Source organism: Oncorhynchus clarkii, chromosome 10, assembly GCF_045791955.1.
Source record: "Oncorhynchus clarkii lewisi isolate Uvic-CL-2024 chromosome 10, UVic_Ocla_1.0, whole genome shotgun sequence".
NCBI lineage: Eukaryota > Metazoa > Chordata > Actinopteri > Salmoniformes > Salmonidae > Oncorhynchus > Oncorhynchus clarkii.
Window position 1 is genome coordinate 18208598 of NC_092156.1, and position 17761 is coordinate 18226358.

At 41.5% G+C, this 17761-nt stretch overlaps 1 protein-coding gene across 1 annotated transcript in view; it reads left to right on the plus strand.

The window, feature by feature from the left end:
- LOC139418081 (double C2-like domains, beta) overlaps window positions 1–17761 on the plus strand; it is a 282128-nt gene that overhangs the window by 113489 nt on the left and 150878 nt on the right. Inside the window, exon 8 of the mRNA XM_071167258.1 lies at window positions 3045–3239. Within this exon, the coding sequence (XP_071023359.1) occupies window positions 3045–3239 (195 nt within the window). The remainder of the gene's footprint in view (window positions 1–3044; window positions 3240–17761) is intronic.

The window sequence follows — 17761 nt, forward strand, 5'->3', positions numbered from 1 at the left end:
GGGTCCTCATGCCTTATTGCTTACATAATGTTTTACAGCTTAGTCATTCAAATTCTTTATCCAAATCTTCTTAATTATTTAATATATTTTGCATGTGATAAGGCCACATGGAGGGCCAGAGATAATTAGACACCTGTGATAATCTGAAGTACTGGAAAGGGGCCACTAGGTGTCTTGTGATAGATTACATAGAATTCTTGAAAGATACAAAAATTCTGGTAGTTTACTGGTAAACTTTGAACATTTCCAGTAATACACCCTTAACTGTAACAGAACATTTAGCAAGTGAGGTTTAAGGGCATTTCAAATGTACCAGTGTCTCTAGCACGTAAAAAAAAATGGAACCTTCAAAGTCTGCCCTTGTAGTGCACATTTCCAGATACATAAGATAGCCTTGAAGGAAAAAAGCAACAAGAGCTAGTCTCTTCGGAGAATTAAACCCCAGATGGAAAGCAACATATCGCACACCATTTGTCACCATCTCGTCAATCTATTTCACATCAACATGTCCTCACCAATAGTGTTTCCTGTCTGTCAACTCCCTCAAATATTGTTTTTATAAGAAATGCAGTCCATCTACTCTCTCTCTCTCTCTCGCCTCTTGCCTCTTGCCTCTGCCAACGGGGGCTCATACTAGATGTTCGGAACAATGGACTTGGGTGTTTTTAGTTATTTACATTTTGTTGTTGTTGTAAAGTTTGGGAAAGTGAAAGTGAATTAAATGTGCCTGTCATCATCAGTCCCTTCAGTCTCAAAGAGAGAAATCCTCTGGAGGTATTGTCAGAAATAGATTGGGAATTAATGAGATTTGCTCTCATTGAGTATTTTCCCTCAAAGAATGGCCACCACACACCGTTGATTCATTAATAGCTTAATTGCTCTGAATCGCTAAACGTCAGTCAAAAGGGGTTCATTTATATTTAAATTAGGACATGTATTTCATGGTTTTGCTGGTTATTTTTGCAATAGGTTTCTTTATTGTATATTTTGATTGGCAGGTTGACAGATTGCTTGATCAGGTGATTTGTTGATGAATAGATTAAATTCCTTTTCTGACTCCTGTCAAGCTTGTCAGATGTCGTGTGGACTCATGATCTTTTACGTGAGATTAAAGTCTTATAGATGTCTAAATTCCCAATGTGATCAATGCATCTCAATTTGCATTTTGACAGCTGCTGTTCACTTTTGTCAGCATTGTCACGCTACCTGTGTCAACAGCCACGATGAACAACCAAGGCTGAGCACAGTCTAGATCTGAAAAACACACAGAATCAATGTTTGTGGGCCATTTTCAAACACAGTGCTTTGCAGAAGGCATTTAAAGTCAAATTTTTTTCACGTGAATGGATATTTCACTACTTTTTAAACTCATACGTTATCTCCAGCACCATACCACTATGACAATTTGTTAACGTTATGTAGTCAAAAAAAGGTACGAAGAAAATTCAAAAACAGTAATGACGTCCCACCCAAGGGGAGGTTGTTTTCCCACTCTACGTAACCGTGAGTTAATTTAGAAAAGTTGAAAAGGACTGATTTTAAATTAAGACCTGATAACATCATAGGTGGTTGTGGGGATTGAAACCACAACAATCTGGGCTCTAAGGCTGCGTTTAGACAGGCAGCCCAATTCTGATCTTCCACTAATTGGTCTTTTGACCAATCACATCAGAATTTTCTTCAGAGCCCAATGAATGAAATAAAACATCAGAATTGGGCTGCCTATCTAAACACAGCCAGTGTTACCACTCGATTACACAGACATTCCATTTTTCAATTGTTAATTGTAATTATGTTGGTCTTTTTTATTCAGCACCTGTTGCTCTAGAGATTTGTTTGATAGAAGGTGACCAATGTTTAATTTTCTCACTGCTAATTCCAAACATGGGCTGGTCAGAGATACCCCAGGGTCCGACTCTCTCCCTGTGTGTTACACACAAAACACTTTGCCTCTCTTTCTTTTTTCTTCCTTTCTCTTTGTCGCTAGCTCGCTCGCTCTCTCTCACTCACAAACACATACATATATACACGCACAAACACTTGCGCTCCTCATAAGTACACAGACACTCTTCCTTACAGTCACACATTATGCCTATGCTCTACAGTCCCCACACTCACACGGAGCTATTCACGTCTCTTTCACACACACACTTACATTTGAGGTAGTGCTCCTATATCAGAGACACGCTCCCTCAAAGACACATTTTATCTTTCACTCCACAGCACACAGGCAAGCGCACACACGCACGCATAGGTATTCTCTGCAGTCTCTCTCTTTATGCTCTTTCTCTCTCACACACACGGCAGAGCCTCCATCTCTTTGACAGATGGATGGGGACTAATAGCATAATTAAGTACCCGCACCGGCGGTCCCTGTTTACCGCTCGGTTGCTAAGAGGTGACATCAGCTGAGCCCACCTCCTTCCTCAATACCCCCCCCCCCCACCCCCACCCCCTCTCTCTCTCTCACTCTCTCTCTCTCACTCTCTCGCGCACACAAACAAACGGCAGCCGTGTGCAGGGTGTGTTGTAGAGGTAGAGAGAGCAGGCAGGAAGCAGTGTGTGAGGCAGACAGACAGCATGGTTAGAGCGTGCAGGGCGGACCAGCCACGGCTCTCCATGTAGCCCAGTGCAGCACAAGCTAGAGGGGGGGAGTCCGAGGAGCCACCAGGACCTACTCATCTCACTAACAGCTAGGAGCTCTCTCTCCACTCAGGCTACTGGCTTTTTTTTCAGGGATAGACTTCAGAGGAACAACTTCAAATTTCATTTTTTTTTTTCTCTGGCTGGCTTTGGTGTTTACTTTCGAGGAGCCTTTTTTGTATATTTGGGGACACCTGGGGAATAGTTATTGTTTTGACTGGGTCTTGACTGGGCTGGGTGGGCGCTCCAAGGGACCGCATGCATGACACAACGCAAAGGCGAGAAGACCACCATCAGCATCCAGGAGCACATGGCCATTGACGTGTGCCCTGGCCCCATCCAGCCCATCAAGCAGATCTCTGACTACTTCCCCCGCTACCCGCGGGGTCTCCCCCCGACAGCACCCCCCGCCCTCAGCCGAGCCGGCTCGCTGCACTCCTCCTCCGCCAGCCACAACTCTGGGGATGACCCGGCCCACTCCCACACCGGCGACGACCTGGACCGGATGTTTGGCGGTGCCGCCGCCCCAACACCTGCGGCGACTGGCAAGAAGGAGGAGGAACCGGACGTGGAGGGCTATGACTCGGACGACTCAAGTGAGTAGAGACATTTTCTCTCTTTTGTCCTCTTTTTCTTCCTTCGTTCCTTCCTTCAGTGTCTGGTTGCCGAGTGACCATCTGGTGTGGCGGTGTCTTTTTTGACCTCTCTCTTCTCCACTCTCATTTTCCTTCCATCTGTGGTTGCCGAGTGCCGGTGTGTCTGTGCGTCTCCCTGTCTGTGGCGTAGCTAACTCTTGACTGTTGAGAGCCAACTGTTGCTGCCGCAGAGCGGCTGTTGCTTCCTTCCCTGCATACAATACTGCACTCCTGCACTGATACATTATAGACTTCCGTAGGTACCATAAGCACAGATCAACAAAAATAATTATTCTACCAGTGTAAGAAAGGTGATGTGATTACACGTGATGTGAAAAGGCTGGGCTTATGTGCTTGTTGTCCCAAAGCTTCATGCCTTCTTTGAGTAGTTGTAAATTAGCAGGCCGTATTCCTAATATAAATATACACGGAGTATTCCTAACATTAGGAACACCTTCTTAATATTGAGTTGCACTCACAGTCTGCAGTAGCAGCCAATGTCTGGTGTTCAATGTAGGCCTACATTCCATGAGACTTTTGGAAAAAAAAGACATGCAGGTGTAACGGCTTTCCTCTTCCTCTTCTGAGGAGGAGTAGCAAGGATCGGACCAATGGCTGTGGTAAGAGGTAAGTGTTCATCTTGGTTTTTAATTTTATTTCACCTTTATTTAACCAGGTAGGCTAGTTGAGAACAAGTTCTCATTTACAACTGCGACCTGGCCAAGATAAAGCATAGCAGTGTGAACAGACAACAACACAGAGTTACACATGGAGTAAACAATAAACAAGTCAATAACACAGTAGAAAAAAGAAAAAAAATAGTCTATATACATTGTGTGCAAAAGGCATGAGGAGGTAGGCGAATAATTAACATTTTTCAGATTAACACTGGAGTGATAAATGATCAGATGGTCATGTGCAGGTAGAGATACTGGTGTGCAAAAGAGCAGAAAAGTAAATAAATAAAAACAGTATGGTAGGTAAATTGGGTGGGCTATTTACAGATGGACTATGTACAGCTGCAGCAACCAGTTAGCTGCACAGATAGCAGATGTTTAAAGTTAGTGAGGGTGGTAAAGGTCTCCAACTTCAGCGATTTTTGCAATTCATTCCAGTCACAGGTAGCAGAGAACTGGAAGGAAAGGCGGCCAAATGAGGTGTTGGCTTTAGGGATGATCAGTGAGATACATCTGCTGGAGCGCGTGCTACGGGTGGGTGTTTCCATCGTGACCAGTGTACTGAGATAAGGCAGAGCTTTACCTAGCATGGACTTGTAGATGACCTGGAGCCAGTAGGTCTGGCGACGAATATGTAGCGAGGGCCAGCCGACTAGAGCATACAGGTCGCAGTGGTGGGTGGAATAAGGTGCTTTAGTAACAAAACGGATGGCACTGTGATAAACTGCATCCAGTTTGCTGAGTAGAGTATTGGAAGCTATTTTGTAGATGACATCGCCGAAGTCGAGGATCGGTAGGATAGTCAGTTTTACTAGGGTAAGTTTGGCGGCGTGAGTGAAGGAGGCTTTGTTGCGGAATAGAAAGCCGACTCTAGATTTGATTTTAGATTGGAGATGTTTGATATGAGTCTGAAAGGAGAGTTTACAGTCTAGCCAGACACCTAGGTACTTATAGATGTCCACATATTCTAGGTCGGAACCATTCAGGGTGATGATGTTAGTCGGGCGTGCGGGTGCAGGCAGCGAACGGTTGAAAAGCATGCATTTGGTTTTACTCGCGTTTTAAGAGCAGTTGGAGGCCACGGAAGGAGTGCTGTATGGCATTGAAGCTCGTTTGGAGGTTAGATAGCACAGTGTCCAAGGAAGAGCCAGAAGTATACAGAATGGTGTCGTCTGCGTAGAGGTGGATCAGGGAATCGCCCGCAGCAAGAGCAACATCATTGATATATACAGAGAAAAGAGTCGGCCCGAGAATTGAACCCTGTGGCACCCCCATATAGAGACTGCCAGAGGACCGGACAACATGCCCTCCAATTTGACACACTGAACTCTGTCTGCAAAGTAGTTGGTGAACCAGGCAGTCATTAGAAAAACCGAGTTTAATGAGACCGAGAATAATGAACACTGAACAAAAAAATAAACGACAACGTGAAAAAACAAAACCGAAAAAGTTCCGTGTGGAACAAAACACTGACACGTTAAAAAAATCACCCACAACTCCAAAGTGAAACCAGGCTACCTAAGTATGTTTCTCAATCAGGGACAACGATTGACAGCTGCCTCTAATTGAGAAGCATACCAGGCCAAACACAGAAATCCAAAATTATAGAAAAAGGAACATAGACTGCCCACCCCAACTCACGCCCTGGCCATACTAAAACAAAGACAAAACAAAGGAACTAAGGTCAGAACGTGACAGCAGGGATTGACATTAACCTGTTTATCCACTTGTTCTTCGGAGAAGGAGGTGACCAGAAATATTGTTGTTGTTTGATGCAAGAAACCACTTTACAAAATAAACTGCATTATTATACCCATACCATTGTTACAGAGAATCAGAAAAATTATGCTACCCTCTGCCTATTGGCTCCTTAGGTTATTCAAGCCTGTCTCAAAATACAGTCTTTGCTAGGTAAAGCTCCGCCTTATCTCATCTCAATGGTCACCATAGCAACACCCACCCGTAGCACACGCTCCAGCAAGTATATTTCACTGGTCATCCCCAAAGCCAACACCTTCTTTGGCCGCCTTTCCTTCCAGTTCTCTGCTGCCAATGACTAGAACAAATTGCAAAAATCACTGAAGTTGGAGACTTATATCTCCCTCGCTAACTTTAAGCATTGGCTGTCAGAGCAGCTGAACAATCACTGCACCTGTACACAGCCCATCGGTAAATAGCCCATCCAACCACCTACCTCATCCCCATATTTGTTTTTCTGCTCTTTTGCACACCAGTATTTCTACTTGCACATCCTCATCTGCACATCTATCACTCCAGTGTAAACTGCTAAATTGTAATTACTTCGCCATTATGGCCTGTTTATTGCCTTACCTCCTTACTTAATTTGCACACACTGTATACAGATTTTTATATTGTGTTATTGACTGTACGTTTGTTTGTCCCATGTGTAACTCTGTGTTGTTTTCTTGTCGCACTGCTTTGCTTTATCTTGGCCAGGTCGCAGTTGTAAATGAGAACTTGTTCTCAAAAAACCTCCCCTTCATGACCAAAAAAGCTCTTTACCCGACTCACTTTTTTCTAGATTTAATTTTTTTTACACATTTTGTGCTTCCTACAACAGCAATCACTCCCCTATTGTTGACTACAAATGATCTATACCTGGGCTAATAACTCACTAACTAGCAAAGGATATGAACAGAATGTGCATAGGTGGTTACATGCAGCTCTCGCTTTGATCTCAAAACAAGTACATCAACGACCGCTCATGCTGTAAACACAGTCCAGTTCAAAGTAAATGGCACGGATCCATATATATTGGATAGGTCTATTTGTGTATAGGCCTACTGCAGCGCTGATTGTTTATGCCGCACCAGTCTCTGTAGAGTACGGGATGAGTTATACGTGTCAATGTAATAGAACCCTACTCCGATGCGTTCTATCTACAACAAATTCTCTTGCATAGTTTGTTTTGTTTGGGTATGTTGCATTGAAAGTGGCTATTACTGTGGCAATTGTGATTGAATCAAAGCAAAGGGAAATGTTGCTTGTGTTAACAGGGGAAACTCTAGAACAGTGGTCATCAACCTTTTCTGAATCAATATCTCTTTCTGAGGCAAAATACAAGCCGAGATCTATCGCTCAGATTTTTTTTTTTTTACATGACTTAAAGGTAAGCCTATGCAACATTAACCAATAAAACATAGTACTGGAGCAATGAGGTTTGTGCAGTCAGCTATAGGCCCAATACATTATCACCACATATTGTCTTTGTTTGAATTGCCCTGCCAATGCATTGTTGTTCAGGCCATTTAAAAAATATATTCTACATTTGAGGTAGGCTATATGATCACACCGGTAATAAATCTGTTGTTTTATTACTTGTGAGGCATGCCTGAGTGAGCGTACATTTAAATAATTAGCTTTTTATTTTACTGGGCTGATCGTGCCTGCATCTGATGGTCAGTCTCCGCTCTCCCTTTCCTCCACTGACACTGACCAAAAAGGGACACCATCTTCCAGCTGATGGCGAAACTCGAGTTGCACCGCATTATTTCTGCCTCATGCACAAATTCATGTTGTTACTCCTATGAACAGAGAAAGTGAAATATTCCTTGATATTAAAAAAGACCCAAGCTGCTAATAATAACAACAACTCAAGCCTATAGATACACTTTCCTACTCACTCATTACGGCTACAGTGCTTGTTGTAGCACTGAGTGGAAATAGGAAGAACGCACATTTTGTGGCTTATAAAAGGGATGACAGTACTGAGTAAGAACTTAAACATGAACTCACAGCAGCTCTTTGCTTTATTTGTTGACATTCTCTCTCTAGTCATGGTTTTAAACGTTTTGACATTTCAGAGCATCAACTTTGTAGCTTTCTTTTATGCCTGCTACGTTACTGCAGACACGGTAATCTGAGCCATCCGATTGGCCAGTGGTAGGTTGATAGTGCACTGGATTTGCTCCCCGGGCCGCCGGGAAGGCAGAATTTGTATCTTCAGACACATGAAATGGTTCAAAATGGCAACAGTTCACGCACAAGGCAGCTGAATCAGGTGCACCTACTGTTAACAGCCCGAGACAAATATAATTTTAAAAAAAGAAGAACACCAGGCTTTATAGTTGGGTTTTTTACAGATATGGTTGTCGATCGACTAGGAATGCCTTGGAGGTCGATCGGGATCGACCGGTTGGTGACCACTGCTCTAGAAAGTTGAGTGAAGTTCAATATTGTGCATCTCTCTGTGGGCTCTTTCTTCTGCGCCGCAGTCCCGAGAGAGCTTTGCATCATTCTCAGCAGTCCCGGGAGAGCTTTGCATCATTCTCAGCAATCCCGAGAGAGCTTTGCGTCATTCTCAGCGAAACATTGGTTGCACCGCCCCCTTTTGCCCTCAGAACAGCCTCAATTTGTCGGGGCATGGACTAGAGGTCAACCGATCGAATCGGAATGGGCGATTAATTAGGGCCGATTTCAAGTTTTCATAACAATCGGACATCGGTAATTTTGGATGCCTATTTTTTTTTTTTTTTTTTTTTTACACCTTTATTTCATGTTTATTTAACTAGGCATGTTAGTTAAGAACACATTCTTATTTTCAATGACGGCCTAGGAACGGTGGGTTAACTGCCTTGTTCAGGGGCAGAACGACAGATTTTTACCTTGTCAGCTCAGGGATTCAATCTTGCAACCTTAAGGTTAACTAGTCCAACGCTCTAACCACCTGCCTCATGAGGAGCCCGTCTGTTACGCGAATGCAGTAAGAAGCCAAGGTAAGTTGCTAGCTAGCATTAAACTTAGTCAATCATAATCACTAGTTATAATTACATATGGTTGATGATATTGCTAGTTTATCTAGCTTGTCCTGCGTTTTATATAATCGATGTAGTGCGCATTCGCGAAAAAGGACTGTCGTTGCTCCAACGTGTACCTAACCATAAACACCAATGCCTTTCTTAAAATCAATACGCAGAAGTATATATTTTTAAACCTGCATATTTAGCTAAAAGAAATCCAGGTTAGCCGGCAATATTAACCAGGTGAAATTGTGTCACTTCTCTTGCGTTCATTGCACGCAGAGTCAGGGTATATGCAACAGTTTGGGCCACCTGGCTCATTGCGAACTAATTTGCCAGAATTTTATGTAATTATGACATAACATTGAAGGTTGTGCAATGTAACAGGAGTATTTAGACTTATGGATGCCACCCGTTAGATAAAATACGTAACGGTTCCGTATTTCACTGAAAGAATAAACGTCTTGTTTTCAAGATGATAGTTTCCGGATTCGACCATATTAATGACCTAAGGCTCGCATTTCTGTGTGTTATTATGTTATAATTAAGTCTATGATTTCATAGAGCAGTCTGACTGAGCGATGGTAGGCACCAGCAGGCTCATAAGCATTCATTCAAACAGCACTTTCGTGCGTTTTGCCAGCAGCTCTGCTGTTTATGACTTCAAGCCTATCAACTCCCGAGATTAGGCTGGTGTAACGATGTGATGTGAAATGGCTATCTAGTTAGCGGGGTTCACGCTAATAGCGTTTCAAACATCACTCGCTCTGAGACTTGGAGTAGTTGTTCCCCTTGCTCTGCATGGGTAACGCTGCTTCGAGGGTGGCTGTTGTCATTGTGTTCCTGGTTCGAGCCCAGGTAGGAGCGAGGAGAGGGACGAAAGCTATACTGTTACACTGGCAATACTAAAGTGCCTATAAGAACATCCAATAGTCAAAGGTATATGAAGTATAAATGGTATAGAGAGAAATAGTCCTATAATTAATATAATAACTATAACCTAAAACTTCTTACCTGGGAATATTGAAGACTCATATTAAAATGAACCACCAGCTTTCATATGTTCTCATGTTCTGAGCAAGGAACTTAAATGTTAGCTTTCTTAAATGGCACATATTGCACTTTTACTTTCTTCTCCAACACTTTGTTTTTGCATTATTTAAACCAAATTGAACATGTTTCATTATTTATTTGAGGCTAAATTGATTGTATTGATGTATTATATTAAGTAAAAATAAGTGTTCATTCAGTATTGTTGTAATTGTCATTATTACAAATCCGATTAATTGGTATCAGCCTTTTTTTGTCCTCCAATAATCGGTATTGGCATCGCCGTTGAAAAATCATAATCGGTCGACCTCTAGCATGGACTCTACAAGGTGTCGAAAGCGTTCCACAGGGATGCTGGCCAATATTGACTCCAATGCATCCCATAGTTGTGTCAAGTTGGCTGAATCTCCTTGGGTGGTAGACCATTCTTGATACACACGGGAAACTGTTGAGTGTGAAAAATCCAGCAGCATTGCAGTTCTTGACACAAACCTTTGCACCTGGCACCTACTACCATACCCTGTTCAAAGGCACTTAAATGTATTGTCTTGCCCATTCACCCTCACCATGTCTCAATTGTCTCATGGCTCAAAAATCCATCTTTAATCTTTCTCCTCCCCTTCATCTACACTGATTGAAGTGGATTTAACAAGTGATATCAATAAGGGGTCATAGCTTTCACCTGGTCAGTCTATGTCATGGACAGAGCAGGTATTCTTAGTGTTTTGTATACTCAGTGTGTGTAGTGGGCTCCAGTCAGATTCGTAGGCATGCTGTTGAGTCTCCGCACGAGGGCTGTTTACATCCACACGCAAGCAGCCGGCCAAACAGCGAGGCTGGCAGGCTCCTGTTGTCTGTGTCAGTCTGTGTGTGTGTATGCGTGCGTGTGCACATACAGTATGAGCTATTAGTATCAAGCTACTGTTGTTTTCGTATGTGCGTGTTTGTGTGACTTGTGTTTGCATATGCCCCAGTCTCTCCTGCCAAGAGAATGCACCTCCTGTGACAAGCCCGTTTTGAATTTCTTGTGTCTTACAGTGAGTGGTTTTTGTGTCACCCACTGTCTGAATGCTCTAAAAGCATTATGAGAGCACTAATCACTTTGCCCGGCTACCCAAATGGAAATCCATTCTAGACCATGATGTGCGGCCTAGTACATCACGGGGGCCAAGCTTCCTGCCATCCAAGACCTATATAATAGGTGGTGTCAGAGGAAAGCCCATAAAATTGTCAGAGACTCCAGTCACCAAAGTTATAGACTGTTTTCTCTACTACCGCACTGCAAGCGGTACCGGAGCGCCAAGTCTAGGACCAAAAGGGTCCTTAACAGCTTCTACCCCCAAGCCATAAGACTGCTGAACAATTAATCAAATGGCCACCGGACTATTTACATTGACCCCCCACCCCCACCCGGCCCCACCTGGTCACTTCACCCCTACCTACATCTACAAATTACCTCAACTAACCTGTACCCCCACACACTGACTCGGTACCGGTACCCCCTGTATATAGCCTCGTTATTGTTATTTTATTGTGTTACATTTTCTAATTTTTTACTTTCGTTTATTTGGTAAATATTTTCTTAACTCTTTCTTGAACTGCTTTGTTTGTTAAGGGCTTGTAAGTAAGCATTTCACGGTAAGGTCTACACTTGTTGTATTCGGCGCATGTGACAAATACATTTTGATTTTATTTTTATTTGTCCCAGAAACTGATAGGTTGGGCCAGAGCCAGAACACACATGGGTAAAGCGATGTTTTTATAGTTTGGTATTGGTTTTGATACTCTAATTGGTTAGAGATTATCCTATCACTGATGACTCTGTTTTGTACAACATCCCTCATTTTAACATCACCACAATCAACTTCAATAATGGCAGTCTCAGACTGAAGTATGTAACTAACGATAAAGCAGCGGAAGAATTCAGTGTGAGTCAGGCAACTAAACACTATTGACAATGTTACAAAGAAGCTACCCTGTTGATAACTGTGCAGGCTGTCCATCCATTGACATGTGAGTGTCACTCAAGCATGTCACTCTTACAGACCCGTTATCTATTTCCTAAATTTCCCTCCAATGGGTGCTGTTATGGGTCTTTTTAACACTATGGTGAATAAAGGTTAGTGTGACAGCATGACAGCACAGTAAAGGTTTAATCCATACAGAGTGACATGCAGAGGGTTTAGGGATGCCCTGCCTATCCTATAATCCTGCACCAGATTGGGGGATGGAATGGCAACAGCACGGAGTGGGTGGAATTGGCTGACTTTGACAGATGTTGAGCTATGACCTTGCAGACAGCGCAAAGCTCTCTTATCGAGAGGGGAAAGGAACATGGGGTTGCACTCGGCATTAAGGTAGCCTTGATTTGAAGTGGAATCAAGCCCTTCTTCAACCGTTATATAATGACATTGTCGAGGACTAATTGTTTTGTACAGCTACCAGTGGTGTAAAGTACTTAAGTAAAAATACTTTAAAGTACTACTTAAGTAGTTTTATGAGGTATCTGTACTTTACTATTTATATTTTTGACAACTGTAACTTTTACATCACTACATTCCTAAACAAATCATGTACTTTTTACTCCATACATTTTTCCTGACATCCAAAAGTACTTACATTTTGAATGCTTAGCAGGAAAGGAAAATGGTGCAACTTACACACTTATCAGGACAACATCCCTGGTCATTCTTACTGCCTCTGATCTGGCGGACTCACAACACAAATGCTTAATTTGTAAATTATGTCTGAGTGTTGGAGTGCGCCCCTGGCTATCCGTACATTTAAATATATATATATATTCTGTATATATTGTGCCGCCTGGTTTGCTTAAAATAAGGAATTTGAAATTATTTATACTTTTACTTTTGATACTTAAGTATGTTTTTGCCATTACATTTACTTTTGATACTTAAGTATATCTAAAACCAAAAACTTTTAGACTTTTACTCAAGTAATATTTTACTGGGTGACTTTCACTTTTTTTCTATTAAAACATCTTGAAACTAGGGGGCACTATTTTCATTTTTTGAAAAATAACGTTCCCAAAGTAAACAGGCAATTTTTTCAGGACAAGATGCTAGAATATGCATATAATTGACAGCTTAGGATAGAAAACACTCTAAAGTTTCCAAAACTGTAAAAATAATGTCTGTGAGTATAACAGAACTGATATTGCAGGCGAAAGCCTGAGAAAAATCCAATCAGGAAGGGACTCTTATTTAGAAAGCTCTGCGTTCCTATGCGTCCCTATTGAGCAGTGAATGAGATATCAACCAGATTCCTTTGTCTATGGCTTCCCTAATGTGTCTAGTGTCACAATACATCGTTTCAGGCTTTTATTTTTAAAAATGAGCCTGAACGACAACATTGCGTCAGTGGTCAGCTGGAGGCTCTCAGAGTGTTTTGTGCGTAAAAGACAAATGCGGCCATTGTTTCTCTCTTTCCTACTAAGAAGCCACCTGTCCCGGTTGATATATTATCTAATAGATATTTGAAAAACACCTTGAGGATTGATTATAAAAAACGTTTGCCATGTTTCTGTCGATATTATGGATCTAATTTGGAATATTTTTCGGCGTTGTTGTGACCTCAGTTTCCGGTGGATTTCTCAACCAAACGTGAAGTACAAACGGAGGTGTTTCGGCTATAAAAATAATCTTTATGGAACAAAATGAACATTTGCTGTCTAACTGGGAGTCTCGTGAGTGAAAACATCCGAAGCTCAAAGGTAAACGATTTAATTTGATTGCTTTTCTGATTTTCGTGACCAAGCTGCCTGCTGCTAGCTAGGCATAATGCTATGCTAGGCTATCGATAAACTTACACAAATGTTTGTCTTGCTTTGGCTGTAAAGCATAATTTCAAAATCTGAGATGGCTGGGTGATTAACAAAAGGCTAAGCTGTGTTTCAATATATTTCACTTGTGATTTCATGAATATGAATATTTTCTAGTAATATTTTGTTGTCCGTTGCGTTATGCTAATTAGTGTCAGTTGATGACAATTCTCCCGGATCCGGGAGAGGGAGTTCCAAGAGGTCTATTAAGGTATCTTTACTTTTACTCAAGTATGACAATTGGGTACTTTTTCCAACACTGACATTTACTTACGGTATGGCCAAAACAACTAGGCCTAGTTGTGACTTAATTATTTCAAAGTGCAATAGTGAGTGTAGGTTGGATACAGACTGTACAGAAATGCCAGGTCCAAGTACCTTCAACAATAGACTAGAGAGGCAACAGGACAGGTGGTACTAGTATGGTATTGGTATGGCTGCTGAGAGCATATGCTTTAGTCTGTTGTTGAATGGATTTTGAGCCATTAGATCTAATTGTCTTGGACAGAATGTTAGAAACATATAGGTGCTTCATGGCCAACAGGTCAGTGGTTATACACTATTGCTAAAATCATATGCCTCATCTGCTGCTGTACAAACTTGGAACAATTAGATCTGATTGTCTTGGACAGAATGGGGGAAATGCATTAGCACGTAGAGTGCTTCTGCTTTGCCCCAAGGGCACTGGACCAGAACACAGTGTGGTGAACAGTGTTTTCTAACCACAATCCTCCTGACTGCTCTTCACAGTGCTCCTTCTTCGGCATCACGGTAACTGTTGCAATGAGCACGAGGATGCACAAATTGGCAACATGGAGGAGCAAATGAATTGTAATGAAGCTGTGTGTTATGTGAGATGTGCAATAAAAATAGAACAATTAGAAAGACACACTTGAAGCAACATATAATGGGCACAGAAACAAACAAGGAAGGAGTCTTCGGAGATGCCTTAGAACAGTGGTTCCCAAACCTTTTATAGTCCCATACCCCTTCAAACATTCAACCTCCAGCTGTGTACCCCCTCTAGCACCAGGGTCAGCGCACTCTCAAATGCTGTTTTTTACCATCATTGTAAGCCTGCCACACACACACACACTATACAATTAAATTATTAAACATATGAATGAGTGTGAGTTTTTGTCACAACCGGGCTCGTGGGAAGTGACAAAGAGCTCTTATAGGATCAGGGCACAAATAACAATATAATAATAATCAATAATTTTGCTCTTTATTTAACCATCTTACACATAAAACCTTATTTGTTCATTGGAAAGTGTGAATAACTCACCACAGGTTAATGAGAAGGTTGTGCTTGAAAGGATGCACATAACTCTGCAATGTTGGATTGTACTGGAGAGTCTAAGTCTCCAGGATGCTGCCCTTCTAGGCAGAGTTCCTCTGTCCAGTGTCTGTGTTCTTTTGCCTATCTTAATCTTTTATTGGAAAGTCTGAGATATGGCTTTTTCTTTGCCTTTGCAACTCTGCCTAGATGGCCAGCATCCCAGAGTCGCCTCTTCACTGTTGATGTTGAGACTGGTGTTTTGCGGGTACTATTTAATGAAGCTGCCAGTTAAGGACTTGTTAAGGACGTGAGGCATCTGTTTCTCAAACTTGACACTCTATTGTACTTGTCCTCTTGCTGAGTTGTACACCAGGGCCTCCCACTCCTCTTTCTATTCTGGTTTCTCGCATTGAATAGCCTTAATTTCTTAGAACAAGAATAGACTGATGAGTTTCAGAAGAAAGTTCTTTGTTTCTGGTCATTTTGGGCCTGTAATCAAACCCAAAAAGGCTGATGCTCCAGATACTCAACTAGTCTAAAGAAGGCCAGTTTTATTTATTCTTTAATCAGAACAACATTTTTCAACTGTGCTAACATAATTGCAAAAGGGTTTTCTAATGATCAATTAGCCTTTTAAAATGATAAACTTGGATTAGCTAACACAACATGCCATTGGAGCACAAGAGTGATGGTTGCTGATAATGGGCCTTTGTACGCCTATGTAGATATTCCGTAAACAATCAGCCGTTTCCAGCTACAATAGTCATTTACAACATTATCAATGTCTACACTGTATTTCTGATCAATTTGATGTTATTTTAACAGACAAAAAATGTGCTTTTCTTTCAAAAACAAGGAAATTTCTAAGTGACCCCAAACTGTTGAATGGTTGTGTATAACACACTGTGGCTGAGGAAAGGCACTCAATGTAGTTCTCATCATATTTGCACCTCTTCGATGATCCAACGTCGCTGGCTGTTGTTCCGGGTAAGAGGGCAGTAGCTCACCGGCTGAATCAGATTCACAACTGTCAGTGTCCATGCTAGCTGGGCTAAAAACAAATGTAGAATTACTTATTCTAGCATTGGATGTGCTCGTGGAAGCAAAACAACTTGTGTCATCGACAGGTGCAGGTGTAGTACTGCTGGTAGTAACAGTACTACCAGTAGAGCTGGTATGTGTGTTTATGGATGCGGGATTTACTTTTTTTAACCATTTATTCATTTTAGAGCAAACGGAATGAGCAGCAGCTGTTTGGCTACATACGGACCTTTAGTGGAATTCCCGCGAGAGAGTAACGGTTAATGTGATTGGATGTTAATTATTTGACTAGGCTACCTGTATTTGACATTGTGTTGGTATTTCGCTGAACACTAGATGGTTAAAAAAAATGCCAGTGAAACGAGGCTACTCAGGCGAGAATAAAAACCTCACCCAAATGTATAGCCCATTGGAAAATACAAATGGACTGTTTGGAAATGTGAATCATTTTTTACATTATATACAGTGGTTACGAACTACAGGAAACATATGATCTCTGTAATTGCAAACAAAGGTTTCTGTACCAAATATTAAGTCCTGCTTTTCTGATGTATCAAATACTTATGTCATGCAATAAAATGAAAATTAATTACTTAAAAATCATACAATGATTTTTGTTTTAGATTGCGTCTCTCACAGTTGTACCTATGATAAAAAATTACAGACCTCTACATGCTTTGTAAGTAGGAAACACTGCCGATTTTGCAGGTTATCAAATACTTCTTCTCCCCACTGTATATTTTAATGTGATTCACATTTTTATTTGGCGTACCCCAACAGCATTTGGCCAGTTTGGGAATACCTGCCTTAGATGAAACTAGATTCCTTTGGGAGTCAAGGTACAAATGTAGGATCTTAATTTGAGCCAGTTTTCTATAGGAAAATAATACTGCAGGAGCAGGGAATGTGAATTTAAGTGGAAATTACAAACTTCAGAAGCCTTTTTAAACCTCAAATATACTACACGTGTTACATTTCCTGTATGGTAGAAAAGTTATCATGCAAAAGGGTGGTCAAATTAATATCCAACATCTATAGGAGGTAGTTGAAATGCAGCAGGTGCGTTTCTTTTGGCAAGTTGTATCTGATGCTTTCTCACTTCAACATTTAACTACTGTCTCGCTGTCTCCACCTTGACAGAGTGGTTATATTATAGGACAAATTCAATTAGACCGACATCAAATTGGGAAGCCAAGGTAACGAACAGGGGAACACAATCATGCACTGAATATTGTAGCAATTAATAGTAAATTAAAGTTCTCAACAATGCTGTCAATCTTGAGTCATCATTTGGTGTATGTGCATGTCACCAGCCTATTCGGGAGCAACTAGCTTCCAGTGTTGTGTCTAAGGAAAAGAGAGACACTGAAAAAAAATGTCTGATGCATCACAGAAAATAAGCCCTGGTTATTGCAAGGGATGTTGTCACAGCTAGTATTACAACACATCAGGCTGCTAGAGTTAGTTGTCTAAAGCCTTGTTCACACTGCAGCCCTTAACCTGTTGATCCTACTTGAGACGCAGACGTCTCAAGTAGGCACCTGGAAATGCAAATGCGCTACGCTAAATGCTAAATGTACTCGTTAAAACTCAAACGTTCATTAAAACACACATACAGGGTATTGAATTAAAGCTACACTCGTTGTGAATCTAGCCAACAAGTCAGATTTTTAAAATGCTTTTCGGCGAAAGCATGAGAAGCTATTATCTGATAGCATACAACACCCCAAAATGCCTGAAGGCGACGTAAACAAAAGAATTAGCGTAGCCGGCGCTACACAAAGAAGCAGAAATAAAATATAAAACATTCATTACCTTTGACAAGCTTCTTTCTT